The sequence below is a fragment of the Pocillopora damicornis genome, chromosome 13 (genome assembly GCF_964200805.1).
Source record: "Pocillopora damicornis chromosome 13, jaPocDami1.2, whole genome shotgun sequence".
NCBI lineage: Eukaryota > Metazoa > Cnidaria > Anthozoa > Scleractinia > Pocilloporidae > Pocillopora > Pocillopora damicornis.
This window is the reverse complement of record NC_142682.1, coordinates 14,360,882-14,376,606: the sequence shown is the minus strand read 5'-3', so window position 1 is coordinate 14,376,606 and position 15,725 is coordinate 14,360,882. Positions and strand designations below refer to the sequence as shown.

General features: G+C 38.3%; 1 protein-coding gene, 2 long non-coding RNA genes and 1 pseudogene across 6 annotated transcripts; 1 reads left to right on the top strand and 3 right to left on the bottom strand.

Annotated features, from left to right (window-relative positions):
- The first annotated feature begins 1,403 nt into the window (after positions 1-1,403).
- LOC149035620 (uncharacterized) lies at positions 1,404-15,711 on the top strand. 2 transcript variants are annotated; one of them, XR_016182375.1, is made up of 5 exons: positions 1,404-1,706; positions 8,132-8,211; positions 9,005-9,374; positions 14,701-14,832; positions 15,105-15,711. It is a non-coding gene; the product is annotated as an uncharacterized LOC149035620 (long non-coding RNA). The 2 variants fall into 2 exon arrangements; XR_016182376.1 differs by lacking the exon at positions 1,404-1,706 and adding an exon at positions 2,425-2,442.
- On the bottom strand, positions 1,703-6,427 carry LOC113674714 (uncharacterized). The gene is made up of 4 exons (XM_089192439.1): positions 6,174-6,427; positions 5,740-5,984; positions 5,254-5,429; positions 1,703-4,695 (listed from the first exon to the last, which is right to left on the bottom strand). The coding sequence occupies exons 1-4, from the start codon at positions 6,370-6,372 to the stop codon at positions 3,855-3,857; spliced, it is 1,461 nt and encodes a 486-aa protein (XP_089048565.1). The 5' UTR covers positions 6,373-6,427; the 3' UTR covers positions 1,703-3,854.
- LOC149035622 (uncharacterized) lies at positions 2,492-3,684 on the bottom strand (annotated as a pseudogene).
- On the bottom strand, positions 11,343-12,712 carry LOC149035621 (uncharacterized). 3 transcript variants are annotated; one of them, XR_016182374.1, is made up of 2 exons: positions 12,476-12,712; positions 11,343-12,001 (listed from the first exon to the last, which is right to left on the bottom strand). It is a non-coding gene; the product is annotated as an uncharacterized LOC149035621 (long non-coding RNA). The 3 variants fall into 3 exon arrangements; XR_016182372.1 differs by having other exon boundaries at positions 11,343-11,651; XR_016182373.1 differs by having other exon boundaries at positions 11,671-12,342.
- Positions 15,712-15,725: the final 14 nt, after the last annotated feature.

The following is a 15,725-nucleotide window of genomic DNA, read 5'->3' as shown; positions in this document are numbered from 1 at the left end:
TTTTATACTCTGTCATTAAAATATTGGTGTAATCATTTTGGTTAATTTTCCATGTGTTTGCAAACAAAACTCCTCTCATACCATTTGAACCCAATAATTTTCATCTATTTTTGTTTTCAAAAAAGTTGTCAATTTGTCAACAGAATTTATGTCAACCAAAATGTTAAACAATATATTGACAAAGATCTTCTCCTTTTCATACCCTAAATTCCTACTAAAAAAATATTCTAATCACTACTCCCATATCCTAAATATGTGAAACTGCCATCTAGTTACTCCCAACAATGCAACCTCATGGCAGCTGGTTTGCTAGAAAACTCAACTTAAAACCATCTATCTGGGTAATACCCCTCCCTATCAAAATTTATTTTACAATTTTTATGGAACGCTAACTGTGATATTTTAGTATTTTACCAACCTTTGTGTTTGCAAATTGCTTGCAAATTTATGGCGTAGAACCCTTTACGATTGACAAAATCGTTTTCGTTTTCGTGTACTGCCTGAATCTTGATGTGAGTGCCGTCAACACAGTCGTCCCAGGAAATCCCCCCCTTGGTAAAAAAAAAATCCACGTTTGTTTTGAAGTATATCTTCTTCGGTCGATGGCCACCTGATGAAGTTTCCTTGTTTCTGTGTTTCTGTTTCCGGAGGCAAAAAAGCGCAACGCTACGAGGACTTGCACAGTTGTCGACAAAGTATGGTTTCGAGATGTGTCTCTTTCAAGATCGTCGCAAAGGAGCTCAGATAAAAATTCTATGGACTCTCGACCAAAACGATATCGACTTCTCAATTCCTCATCAGTAAAATCGCGGAGAGAAAAGTCGTTTGGTAGTCTGAGTGTCCTTTCTTTCCTTCTTGGGGCCGGCATTAAGCCTAATCCGCTAAGCAATAAGTCGGCCATTTTGTTTTGTTTGGGGAAAGTTTTCCCTCGATTGGCGAGTTAATCCACCTCGCTAGGTGGGTTAAAGTTCATCTTATTTTAACCTTGGGGTAGTGCTAATCGCACGTTCAGGAACAGGAACTAATCTTTGATTAAATTCATATCTTGGGTTGGAGTGATTTAATTGCGGGTTAGGGCTTCTCGGCTTTCGAACCACTAGCCTGAAACGGAGGCGACGCAACCGTTTCACCTTCGGGGGGAGGGTACTGCTAGACGTAGGTTACTGAAAGCCTTTTTAAGAGAAGCCTCATTGCACACAAAAACATAAACTCACCAGCAGCGAAAAATCCGAGTTTAGCACTTTCTCCCTGGAAAGAAAGTGTAACATCCAGAAACGGGCTTTCGATCGTCGAATCTAAAGTACAACTTTCCAATGCGGAAGCAATATATATCATCGTCCTAAATCAGATGAGCCCACGACATATCAGCGGCATCTTGTATGAGTATCCGCAGTTTACAATGTGACTTCCGCTTTTCCTTGTTGACGTGTATTCACAGTGTACTCGAGTGTTAGGAAGTTCGCGTAGTGCGTCTGAGCCAGTTTCTGCCAGATTTGAACAGAAAAACAGGTCCTTTGTTGGACTGTAATGATACTTTGATCGATGGCGCTGTTAACGAAATGTTTGGCCGGTTCGTAAGTTGTCAACCTGGTTTCGGTCGATCTGATTGATTGGCAACACCTCTTGGAAATCCTACACACCATCGACCTAAGCCTCATAGCTGCCAAGTGAGCAGAAGAACAATGACATCAGAATACTCGAGAAAGGTAAGTATTAATTTTAATTGCATTTGTGTTAAACTTATATGTACAGAAATTTTTGAAGAGGTACTTAATCAGAAGTTTATCACATGATAAGCCTTCAAACTTGTATTAAATAAATTGATGTACATATTTCACAATTTAAGATGATTGTGTGATGACAGTACACCGACGGTCAACATTCGAATATTCAGCTTGAGCTTCCTCCTAAATGTTAAGTATTTCAATTTGAACTTGTAGAATATAACCTATGGATTAAATGTGGGTGTATAAGTATCATCCATGAAATTCTTACAGGCAATTTTCATCATGATATTAAAGCACCACAAACTCAAGAACAAGGAAAAATAAGTTACGCAGAAAACTGACGGAGAAATTCATAGTTTTCATAATTTTGAATTCATTCATAATTTTGAATTACAAATCATTCAGACCATAGCCAATATTTGTGTGGTTACTGCTGATGATCAAACTTGACTGTCTAGATAATACATAGGTGTGGTTGGAATCAACTACAATAATATTTATTAGTATCTTGAATTTTAAGCTCTTAAATGAACCCTTTAAATTCTGATTGAAATAACATAATGGAAGTGATTTTTGGATACATTTTAATCGCATCGCAATTGTGTTATTGTTGTAATTATTGTGGCAAAACATGTGACCTCCTAATATATAATTATATATTTTTGTTCTTTACATGACTAGCTGTACAGTGTATGTAGATTTGCTTTTGTAGCAGGTAAGCTTCTACACTTGTTGCATCTCCATTTCCGATTACTGTTGATTGCCTATGTAGGAATTGTCACACATGTTGGCTGATACCAGTGTTTACACTGGCAACACTCCACATACAGACTTTTTTTGTCATATGGCATTCTACACACACAGTAGATTGTCACTGCTTTTCTTTTGGTGATTGCATGATATGGTACCCATCTTGACGTTCTTGGGAAAGGAACCATATTATGCAAGTCCAGGCAGTTGATGTAGTGTTTGCGCATTTTGTCTTGGTCATATGACTGCGCTGTGGGGTCTAGGCCATGGCATAAATCTGTACCAAATGCCAGTGCAAACAAGCCACAGTCATTTGAATTTGTTTGCTTTTGCACTCTTTCATTAGAAAAAGTGACTGTAGAACCAGTATACAAAATAGCATGCGACATGAATGATCAATGGCCACTGCACTTACATTTTGATATAAGCTGTCATACACCTTGACAGTTCCAGGACTAGTAGCTATTGTGGTCAGGCAAACCCAGTGTGAGCCAGTGTTTATGATCTGTACAAACTCACTAATGGCTGGAGTGACTAATGCACCCACAATAGCAGAGTCCCGTAGACCATCTACAAGAGGGAATTTTTGTTTCAGGAGGATCTGACCAGCATGTATCTCAGAATCACACAGCCATGTTGTCTTGTTTAAAATGTGATCCTTTGAATCTTCATACAGTATCAGGGCTGAGGTTGGGTCCTCAGGGTCCTGAAGATGCAACCATGACTTTGGATCAGGAGAGCTGTCAGCAATAACTAAGACAGGAATTTGCTGGTTGTATTCTTTTGTAATGCCAGATGATAGGTTAGTAGAAGTTGTATCTTGCATTGAGTCATCATATATACCTGAGTTGATGGAGACAGTTGTGCTTTTGAGTGAGTGAGTGGCATTTTCTTTGATGAAGGGATGAGTATCTTGTTCAGCAGAGGTCTCCTTATTAATGGCTATTGCTTTCAGGGTGTCACTCTTTTTCCAAGGGTCCTGTGGATGCAACCATGACTTTGGATCAGGACAGTTATCATCAGTTAATGAGACAGGAATTAGGTGGTCACATTCTTTTGCAGTAGATGATATGGTAGTGGAAATTGTCTTTTGCATTTTTGGTTCATCACATGTACCTGAGGTGATGGGGATAGTTGTATTTTGTGGTAAGGGTGTGATATTTTTGTTAAAGAAGGGTTGGGTATCTTGTTCAGATGTGGACGTCATCTTCAGGGTGTCATCCTTTTCTTCTTTTTCTCTTTTAATGAAAACCTCTTTTGGATTATTGGCAGGATTATGACAGATATTGAAACTTTTTTTCTGAGACTGTGGCAGAGTGGCTGGTTTCTTTGGCTGGCAAGGTAACTGAAAAGGATGACTGTTTTTTCTTTTAAGTCTCAATCGGAGCAGCAAATGAGCATACTTTTTTTTTTGGCATTGAGGACCTGTTTCATGTGATGACTTTTTTTGTTTTTCCATGATGTTTTTCTTTGGCTGAGTAACCTCCATGAAGATACCATTTTCTGATGGCACAAGTTTCCCAGTGCCTTCTGAAGGTCTTGCTTAAGTGATTCTAGGGCTCCACCATCAGCACAAAGGTAGGTGAGATCTTGAATTTCTTTCAACAACTCTCTGCAACATCTTCTTTCATTCTGCATGCTTACTGACTGTTTGGAGCTCTTCCTAACAACCTCTGCTTTTTTTTCTGAATCTTCATGTGCTACAGGACTCTTTGTACTTGATGTACATTTACTGCTATATTCCTTTGATCCTTTTTCTTTCTCTTTTTGGGTTGAATCCTGCATTATGGTACAGTCAGTGGAGGAACATCCCTCGGAAGATAAAGGTGGAACTACATTCGGATCAATCTGGAAATTGGGGCTTGAACTATAGTAAGGAGGCATTGCTTCCCATCCCCATTCTGGAAAATGTTTGTAGATAGCCACAAAATGCTTGCATGGCCAGTGATGTCTTTGCCAGTCAGGACAAGTGTAGGAAGGCATGTTGCTGCAATCACCAAAGTGCACATGGTATGAAATTTTATTGTCACTTTGGCTTTTAACAAGGAACTGGTCATCTCCTTCTTGAGAGATGTCTTCTTTTGTTATTGATTGTGCATGTGTAAGGCGTTGACAGCAGTGGGTAATAATCTGTCTTGGTTGATTGTGTAACCACCTTAGAAGATGTGAATTGTACTGGCGATAAGCACTTGAGTTACGCATGTTATTTTCAGCATACCTAGGGAAGGAAATTATAATCCAGGCGATGTGATCAACAGAAGGTATGACTGGTATTTTATTACTGACTAGTTCATACCACACAAGGGATGTGGCACTCATCTGATACAATAGCCAAGAAGTTATGTTGATTTTATATTACATCATACATGCATATGTATTGGAAGAAATGATACAATCTTCATAATTTAAGTATTATGTTTTAGTTGCAAGAACATTAGAGAGATTTCTATTTAAATGGTAGTAAGCTTCAATAAGTTTTATTATTTGAACTCAATAGTATTGGGATCAGGAAGACAAATTACAAATAAAACAATATTCTAAATTATGAGTTGCAGTTGTTTGCAGTGCGATTGCTGTTGTTGCTTTTGTTATGCTTTGGTCACCTTATGTGACCCAGAGTAAGCATGACACCTTTATACATCCTTCTCACTTGTAGAACAAAAACTTTTATATATCTACATTCTCTGAAAACACCTTAGGCCTAAAATCATAGTCATGTGATATCAATATATAACACACTGAGATCTAAGGTCAAGATGAGCTTTTGATTCCTTACCTTCTGTACTCATTTGGCAGAAATTGTGTCACTAAAACTGTGATGACACCACTTAAGGTCTTGTCTCTATTGTCTGTAAGAAATTGGTGCTTATATGTCCTATTCTTTCTTTCCACACCATTGGTAGTGTTCACTTTCACATTGAAGCGGTCCTTCCTGTATGCCCAAACCCAGCGCTGCCAATAGAAACAAAGTGTCCAAGTAAACTTCATGAATATAAACTGCATGTAATCTAATTTTCACCTTGCGGATCTCCTTGTAAGAGCATCTTGGACTCATCTCAGACTCGTGCTGAATGATTAATGGCCCAAAATGACATCATCCAAGGAGATGGCCTGTTTGATGTTTAAAGTCAGAGCTACAAGGATTTTAAGTGAACATAATAAGATGTGTGTAATTTTTAAGCCAAAAATCTTAAATTGTTGCTGGATAATTTATAAGGGATGATTCCACAATTATTATAATGTATGCAAGGGATACACTTGCCTGTCTTTCGGGAAGCCATGTTGTGTTCATCCACTTTTGAAGTCTTGTATTGGTCCTCCACAGTTCACTGTCTTGAAGATCTCTAAGTGCTAAATTGAAGTCCCCTTCTGTGGAAGTTCTTGCAAGGTTTCGCAAACTGTTCAGGAGGTTGTCTTTCTTGTCTTTCTTAATGCCATTCTTTGAGTTGTTGATCCACCGTACCCATGCTTGTTCTCGATGGAAATCACGAATATACACAAGACAGCCTGGAACAGTTATAAAACTGAGTTGTAAAATCTCTCTGATAAGAGAATACATGCTGCCAACCACTTCAGCAAACACAAGGCCTATTGTATGCTAAAAATTAAACTACCAAATTAAATAAAGTTATACTTCACTTTACTTTACTGTCAGTATGGTTTGTTTTGTAAATCTTTACATGTGAGCTTACTTACCCAGCCTACTGCAATTTGAAAATCCTCCTGTTTGTTTAAATACAGTGAAGCGTGTCGTCGTAGCTATCTCGTACTGTTTTATGAGTTCGTCAGCGCTGCTTTCATCGTTAACATACCCGGAATAAGGGTCAAACTGTACGGTCCATCTTGAAGCCCAAGGTGTACTGTTATCAGCCATGTTTGTTCTTCTACCAAACATTTAGATTTCCCGCCAATATTTACCCGCGAGCCGCAAAACATAAATGCATGAGTGTTAAATACTAGTAATAATCGGAGATTAAGGAAATGCGTTCGGCATTTCAAAGGGGAAATATTGTTTTTTGGTTATTGGGATAGATGAATATGCCTATGGTATGTTGTCAAATAAAGGGTGAACAACCACGTCCTCGAACGTCCGACAAACTGCGATGCACGAGGCAGCATCCTTTGCGCAACGAAATTGTGACGTCATTCAAAATGGCGCTGAAAAGATGAGCGGCCGGCCGATCGAACGAAAAAACACGGGTCAGCTTTCGCTTGCGTGCACAGGACATCAACGCGATCACAGGTAGCCCAGGAGATTAGGAAGCGTTCTTCCTTCGTCGAACGCAATTAACTGGACCACCCCTTGGCAAATATATTTATTAGTAGCAAATAAGATGTTGAACAAAAACCAAGAGATCATGGTCAAATAAAACGTAAAGATAATTTATTACAAACAGAAAAGAACTGTATGTTTGTTCCAATCGAAAGATTTTACAGTGCAAAATATGTAAATGATCTTTGACCTGAATCTGCTTTTAGTCGATGATAGCGAGGTCAGAGGGTAACATCGACCGAAACTATTAGGGCGGTCATATTTAAGTGTCGATCCTCCTTTTAACGCCTTCATAACAGGCTAGATTTTTTCTTAAATATGTGATCTAGACAAATTAGTTTTTACAAGTTATGGGAAGAATACTTTCGCAATAAAATATTGAAGAACACGACGCTTTATCGTCAGTCACACAAGTCACGGTCTCTTGATTCGCCGGAAACGAGCAGAAAAATAGAAGACTCTCGCTACGATTCCGCTGACGTGTCATGGGCTCATCTGGTTTGGGACGATGATATGTATTTCCCTCAAAGAGAATTTATCAATTAGAGAATTAATGAGGAAAATAAAAGCTATACTTACACAGTTGTGTTCTTACAGTCATGTACAGCGAAAAATAGATTTTGTCTGAATCGATCACGAGAGACTTGTCAAAATGAGTGGTCGGTTTTAACCTTTGATGACAAAAGCTTAAGTACCATTCCAAAGGCTAGTGATATGACCATGACTGAAAAAAAAAATTTGTTTTTAATCACACTTAACAATAGTGTTTATTATACTTTTTTTTGTGAGTCCTGTGAGCTTCAACAAAGAGAATTTATCAATTAAGCTACAATGCTTGTACATTTCGAATTAATGAGGAAAATAAAAGCTATACTTACACAGTTGTGTTCTTACAGTCATGTACAGCGAAAAATAGATTTTGGCTGAATCGATCACGAGAGACTTGTAAAAATGGGTGGTCGGTTTTAACCTTTGATGACAAAGGCTTAAGTTACATTCCAAAGGCTAGTGCTATGCCCATGACCAAAAAAAATTTGTTTTTAATCATACTTAACAATATTGTTTATTGTACTTTTTTTTTGTGAGTCCTATGAGCTTCAACAAAGAGAATTTATCAATTAAGCTACAATGCTTGTACTTTTGTAATTAATGAGGTAAATAAAAGCTATACTAACACAGTTGTGTTCTTACATGTGCAGTGAAAAATAGATTTTGGCTGAATTGATCACGAGAGACTTGTCAAAATGAGTGGTCGGCTTTTAACCTTTGATGACAAAGGCTTGAGTTACATTCCAAAGGCTAGTGATATGCCCATGACAAAAAAAAAATTTGTTTTTAATCATACTTAACAATGTTTTTTATTATACTTTTTTGTTTATAGCAAATTCTTTTGACATCCAACAACACTGGAATCTGGTGAAGTGTTGTGGGGTCTTATGAAGAATCAGAATAAGCTGGAAGGTATAAATCCTACATTAAATTTTTATTGAATATAACTGACTGAATGACCATCAAAGAAATGCTTACATGTGACTGGATTGGCTATGTATGTGTCATCTAATTATCAAGAGATGGCACCTGGAGCTGGTCAATGTTTTGAGGTGGTTTAACTTTGACCTTTCTGAATTTTCTGCAATGAAAATACCTTTTTTTTTTGTTTGAGCTTGCCTTCTGATCAGTAACTGCAAGTTATATTACTGATTGAGAATGACTTTCAATTTGGTTATGAAACTGAGTTGGATGGTTTTTTTAATGATCTTTTCACCAGTATAAGAGGGCTGTACATGTATTCTGTAAGTGTCTGTTAGAAAACAGTGATATGGTTGAATCTTCAGGCACTACATTTAATTTGCTGGTGTGTAGAACAACCTAGAACTTACTTGTTTGTTTTTCAAATACATTGGTGTCTACTTTCTGAGACTTTGAATACTCTTTTAAAACCTGCCCAGCATTGGTTGGTGGGACACTTGCATCTTGTCTGTTGAATGGTACTCCTTGACAGTGACATCCTGCAGCAGCTGCTAAAGGTCCCCATCCAATGTTGTGAGAACATACAACCTCTTTTGTCACTTATGTGTATTGTTGACCCTTTCCTTTGCTTTATTGATGACATTGAAGCATTCCACTGCTCTTTGCCTTGCAAATGATATGCGCCGAGCCAGGTGAAGGCCTACATAATTTTTTTTTAAAAGAATTTTCACGTTCTTTATTAATTTTATCTTTGCTGTACAGTTTTTTTTCTTTACATTAACAGGTGATTCCTACTTTGTTAACCCAGCCTCAGGAACCAGGGATATTACTTCGCCAAAGGACTTTCCCAATCACTCCTTGCATACTTTGTCAAATTCTTTGTAGATCACTGTCCCAAAGTTTTTCACCTCCTTCGGTGTTTGTTTGGAAATCTTTTTTGCCAGTCAGTTCTTTTGTTTGATTTTTAACATCTGTAAATAGCTCCCTTTTGTTCACCACAGCATGTATTTTTCTTGTAAAAGATACTCTCTACTGGAGTTGTTAAAATAAAGCATGAACACTGTGCAGGGTGTAAATGCCAAACGCCATTAAGTTTACAAAAGTCTCTTCGTAGGGTTGATTTACCCGGTGCAGTTTGCTGCCAGCTTTTGATGGTAAATGTTTTTAGCTACTTCCTCTTTTTTTCAGCGGTGACCGCTGTGAAATTAGGTGATCAATGGCCTTATAATTCTTTAGAAAAAAACTTATCAATGATAGGGAATTTTGTTTGTAGTTGATGCTGCTTTTTTCTATCAGTAAGTATTTGGAAACCTTCAAAAGGTTTGTAGAGAAAAGAAACACTTTTGCTGACATGTTGATGAAGATATTCTTTGAAATTTTCCTTGTACAGCCAATACCTCTCTTTCAGATGCCAGTTTATGCCTTTTCTGACTCATCATCATATCTCGTTATTTTTTCTTATTTTTTTGGCAAGGGAAATTGCTCCCCATAACTTAACACGAGTAAATCAGCATGTCAAACTGAAATTTGAAAAAATGATTGACCGTTGGTAAACTGCCTTGGCAGCCAAGGCAAGAGAAACATTTGGGATTTTTTTATGTAAAAGCTGTTGTATATTTGACTCCACATGAAACCACAAGCCAAACAATGCGTTCCACAAGTGGAAATTGCAAAAAAACAAAAGCAACTACAAACAAACGCAAATTATTGATCATCATTGAAGTATTTCAGCGTTCCTCGAATTACAAGAGTCGCAAACATACTGTTCTAGAGCACCGAATAATAAACTAAGTCAGTTATTCAAGCAGTATCGCTTTTCGCTGCAGTCATTGTCCTATGACCGATGTTGACCGCTATATTCGAGATGCACCTTTGTAATCAGCGGTGTAATGTAGCAGTCAGGTGTTATTCATGTATTATTAACGAAAAGAAACAAAATGGCGGCATTTTTCATAGCCTTAAAAGGAGTAATCATAACGCACCCGCCGGTGCTGAGGTTTCCGTTTCACGCGATTGTCTTTTGAAAAATGGAAGAAGGCATTGATAAACTTTGTCTTCACGTTCAGAATGATGTGTCAAGTACAGTTGATAACAAACAAAATTCCATTTAGTTTACAAAATTCTCTTCGCAGCTCTAACAAATCTCAATTCTCTTTTTGAAGGAACGAATGAAATTCATTCCAAACGAAGATGACTAGAATTTTTTACTGAGCATTTGTTTCATTCATTGGTCAGTAAATCTTACCAATTCCAATAAAAATTGATTGAGTAGCGTTTTGATCACGTGACCCGACATGTGACTTTCGTCGTCGGTATTGTTGCCTTAAGGTAAAAGTTCTTACGGAAAACTATCGTCCACGAAAGTTTCAGCGCAATCGGCTGTGTATTTGCGGAGATAGAGCTGTTTATTTTCTTAAGGCAATTTACTCTCCTGACCCAGGCCTTAAAGGGCATGTAAACCCAAAAAACGTTCATTTTCTTTTCACATAGATGTTTAGTAAATATATCAAGTACACCAAAGGTACCATTCGTTTATTCTCAAAAGTCCATTTTCACTTTGTAAAAGCTCTTCCAAATTCGAAACATTCGCCATCTTGAATGGCGCTATCTTTCCTGTGACGTCACGGGTGGACCTTTCAAAGTCTCGTTTTATAATCGCGTGAGGCATGAAGGAGTCTTTTCTACAGCCGTTGTTTGCTGGTCTCGTCATGATTTTTCTACTTACAGTTTACTTCAATATAATCAATTTTTTCGTAATGGTGAAGCGTTGTGCCGTCCAGTTTTGTACTGATTCAAACAAAACTGGGCATACAATGCAAATATTTCTAAATGACGCAAATTTGAAGCGACAATTTGTGAAATTTGTTCAAGTGAAAATAGCCGATTTCGTCGAGCCGTTCGAACGTTCTGTTATTTGTAGCAGTCATTTTTCTTCCTGGTGCTGTACCGACGATTCAGGCCTCACCAGAAGCAAATTATTCGGAAGACGAAAAAACAACCCATACAGTCGGCAGACGACGAGGATTCGGAAGTGGCTGACCAAACTGAGAAATAAGTTGAGCTCTTCAAAAGTTAGAGGTCAACAGAGAAAGTACAAAATCGATTTACATGAGAACGTTTCGTTAATTAAACAACAATAGCTTTATTGGTTCTCTAAAAACATCTTTTTTCTCATCTAATGAAAGATTATGGGGAAGCCAGTTGTTTGGGAGCCAGCGCTGAGCCCGTAAAAGACACTGACATGTCTGAACCTTTGCCTGAATTCGAAACACGTATCAAAGAAAGAGAATTCGTTGATATCAGTGTGTAATAACGTGATCTGGAATTTTGTCGGTTCTATACAAAGAATTCTATACAGGATCCCATAATCAACCCTTATGTTCTATAAGAAAATCCATGCCTGCCCCACTTAGTGCTTCCTTTGAGAAACCCTGCAGAGAAACAGCAGAAGAATTTGTGTCGCGGTTTTCACAGCAGTGAAAATACATTCAAAGGTCAGTAGGACAGTATTCATCATTTTGAGTACAACTTAAAAGATCCTGATTTCAGCTTGCAAAACTATCTTTTCAATATTTCAAATCGAAGCAAACACAAACAGGGTTGGATAATTATGAAGGCCACACAAGGAAATGTACATGATACAACTTGTTTATCGATGGAAATGCTTCTGAGATGAAGGATATTGTTTACCGCACAAGATAGCACAGCGACCCTAAAGTGTTTGCCGAGATATCCCCAACACCAAAGAACAAGCTATCTGTAGGCAATTTAGCGAAATTTCCTGCCAGGAAAGAAGCGAAAAACAACCAGCTCTAGTACTGTATTATTAAATCAATGGCAGAAACAACTCAAGTAAATCGATCTCAAAATGTAACAAAACAGATGAAACAGAAAATATTTAGCTCAGTCGTTTCCGGTGTGATTATCTGTGCTTTGCTGCTGCCTGTAAGCGTACTTGGCCGTCTCCAGTACCCAGAAATCGAGGCAAATTGACTGAAAACCTGGATGCTCAGTGATACAACTTATCTGGGTTTCAGGCCATTTTGTCACAATTGCCCGATTTCCGTACAACAAACACTTTCATGAGTTGTCGGCATTGGTTGACAAGTTCCACACTCGCACCTTTGATAATTTTATATAAAACACTCTCAGAAGCTCAAGTTTAAAAAAATTCTGTTGCATTCCTTTAGATTGTACCCTCGCTTTATTGCATTTTCATGTTAAATACAAATAGATCACAAAGTAAATTAAATACCAGTCTGAGTTTCCGAGACGGTCGCATCGCTGTCGACATGTTCTGTACTGTCTTCGTGCGGATCGCTTCGGTGAACCCTACGCGGCTCATATTGTTAAGGACATGGCCCAGACTCTCCTGAAGATTCTGGATTATCCCCAGCGCTGTCATGTACTAAGCTTAAGGCATTCGAGTCGCTATCTTCTGAAAAAACATCTTCCGAACTACCGCTACTTACACGAACTCCCACACCAGTTCTACTGGGTAATATGTGTTGCGCAATATTTTGGTTCCACCGCTTACGTCACGACTTCTCGCTATTGTTTTTACCGGAAATGGAATTTCAGTTGAAAATGCCGATTTTCTCCTAAAATAAGTCGAATTGGACAAAACTAATTTCAAATTCGTTTTCTACGCCACTTTTTACATAGTATAAGAAAAACATGTATTTTTGGGTTTACATGCCCTTTAAACTACTTGAGTTGTTGCAGTTTTTATTGTATACCGAAAGTCGTTGACCCATGACGACCTTGTTATTATTGACTTTATATCGACGGGGATCTATATTAAGTCTTAAAAAGTGCTACAATTTTGTAACAAAGAGCAACGATTATTTTGAAGTGCAACGGAACAAACCTTGGTGACGGCTCCTTTCAGCTTTTCCGAAGATCTGTGCCGAAGGAAATTGGCCAGTCTTGTATGCATGATGTTACTCTGGTCATAACTGTTACTTGTTACTTGACGTGCAATTAAGCTAACATGCTTATATTATTTTAGCCGGCGGAAAAGTCGTGGTTTTTTTCTATTTTACGTTTTTCGGGTCAGGCAAAGGGAGGCTAGCGTGAGGCGAGCGTAAGAGACTGGCTTACTTCTCGCCTAACACTGCACGCCTGAAACGCACAAGAAAACAAAAGCATAGGCATGCTGAGCATGCAAGAGTTTCTTTTTCGGGATTGTTGGGTTGAGATGGGCACTTCGAGTCACTGATTTTTTCAGTTTGTAAACGAAAAACAGCATTAGCTTTCAAACTTTCCAACAAAAATATCGTTCGATAGAAAGTGCGCGGCTGCCAATGTCATTATAATATTGTTGGTGAAATTGCATGAAAGCCCCTTCAAACTGATTCAAAATGATAATTTATTTACCAGGCAGTGTAAGTGATTCGTCAGTTTCGTTTTCTTACAAATTTCTCTCAGCTGTCAAACGCAATAATGACGAGAGGCCATATAGTGATGTAAAAAAGGCATGCAGGGAACATAACTTATAACCTAAACCAGGGTAAATTAGTTATTAGCTAACGCTCGAAACTTACCCCCTTTACAACCTAAACCGCTGATGGGTGGTATTTGTATGGAAGGAACCCGCTTGGAAACAGTGGTAGAACTCCAAAGAAGCTTCTACAAATCACGTAAATTGCTTTTTTAAGCTAACGGTTATATTTTTCTAAATATTATCGTCTAGAAATCCTTAAATCTTCTCAAAATCCACGAAATTTCTAAAAATCCCGTTTGACTCAGAAACCTAGCAAAGTCCGGATTTTTGTATCTAGTACTAAATGGGCCATTTTACAGTTGTGTATTTAGTTGCCAAGCCTTTGATTTGGAGTGAGGCTGAAGGTGACCTTGTTATGTTAGAGACCAGAATCTAGTTAGCATGATAACAAATTAATTTGCATTTCAAAAGCAGCAAGGTTTGTATCATTACAAGGTCACCCTCAGCCTCACTCCTGTTCAAAGGCTTGGCAACCAAGCACACAACTGTAAACTGGACTATTTATAATTAAGTATTAACAGGAGCCATTACCCGGAGCCTCCATACCAAATGTACCCTTGATTCAACCCTGTCCCGTATCTTCTTATTTTTAGAACTGAGATACGTGGGGGGTTCTTTAATTTCCCGCCAAAACACGCTGACGTTCGCATAACACCCTAAAAAAAATGGTAAACTTTCGGCGCTTTTCGCTATTATTGAAATACTTTCGCGCGGCCTGCATGTGACGAAAACAGTAGAGGACCACAGCTCTCTTACGATTGGCTATTATGAAAACACCCGCGAAAAACCCCGTGGGAGGTGCTTCTATAGAATTAAAAGATACGGTACAGGGTTGACTCAGTGAGTATGAAAGATGGAAGCTCCGGGTAATGGGCTCCAGGTATTAATTAAAATTGTCAGGGTTCTTTGTTCTCTTTGTTCACATCGATCTGCTCACGATACTGATCTTCAAGTTGCTTCATTTTTTATTGCAGCTACTCGACAGAGAGCTTTCCTTTACGCCATCAGCGCAGCCGTCATTTATCACGAGCTCACCGTTCAGTGCAGAGAAAGGAAACGACGCTCGTACAGCATTCAACCTAAGTGATAATCATGTTTGAAGAAAGGTTGGTTAATTGTCTTTTGTCTCTAGTTACTCAGATTCAGACTCTGTTGCCATAAAAAAAGGATCAATTCCCTCTAGTCATGATATAGTTATGATGGGAGCGTTAGAGTGCCTCGGAAAACGATACTAGGACTACTGACTGCTGCGGAAAGACAATTTTTACTTTCTGTTTTAAGTCTCTGTTTTTATCATCATGTCGGTAGCCTGTTTTGGTTTGTTAAAAAGAAAAAAGAGTTTTTAATGTTTCTGATGTTTCGTCTTTTTTCAAAACAGGTTGTCCGTGTAAAGTTCATGAAAGTTTGCAGATGCACTGGCGTTACCGGAAGCTGTAACATGAAAACATACTGAAAAGAACTGGCTCTTTTTAACGCGGTTGGCCAGGAACTGAAAAACAGACAACGCTAAACTGTCCGAGCGCGAACAGCAAGCTTCACAAGAGCAACAACGACCGAAACAGACTGGTGACTAAAAAAGGGAAGACGCTGGTTTATCTGGACCCGTCCCCAAACTATTGTGTACGAAACACGATCGCGGGGCTCTCCTGGAATGCAAAGTAAGGACAATGAAGAGTGATGTTCTATCCGAGGAAAGAGCAGATTTTTTGCGTAACTCTTGTTATCTGCGACGTCGGACGGTAGACCATAATAAACAGGTCAAGAGAATCTTGAATGAAAAGGACGCCTCTTGAATTGTGAGGAAAGCGAAATTGCAACAGCCCTAACTAGATATTTTATCCCTTTCATAGGTGTATGACTGAATTGTGCAACTGATTTAAAGTTTTAAAGAAAACAATAAGACAACGAGTGTAATTGTTGTGACTGTTTTTTTTGCTTAAGGAATATGAATTTTGTTCAAATAAAGGAAGCTCGGTTGTTAGAACTAATCAATCCTCTT

What these genes read in the sequence shown, in the direction of transcription:
- LOC113674714 (XM_089192439.1), bottom strand. Translation starts at nt 6,372, where the DNA reads ATGTTTGGTAGAAGAACAAACATGGCTGATAACAGTACACCTTGGGCT. An exon ending in CATGGCTTCCCGAAAGACAG is followed by an intron (nt 5,430 to 5,739) that starts GCAAGTGTATCC and finishes TTCTATTGGCAG; the next exon opens with CGCTGGGTTTGGGCATACAG. An exon ending in CTGCCAAATGAGTACAGAAG is followed by an intron (nt 4,696 to 5,253) that starts GTAAGGAATCAA and finishes TTCCTTCCCTAG; the next exon opens with GTATGCTGAAAATAACATGC.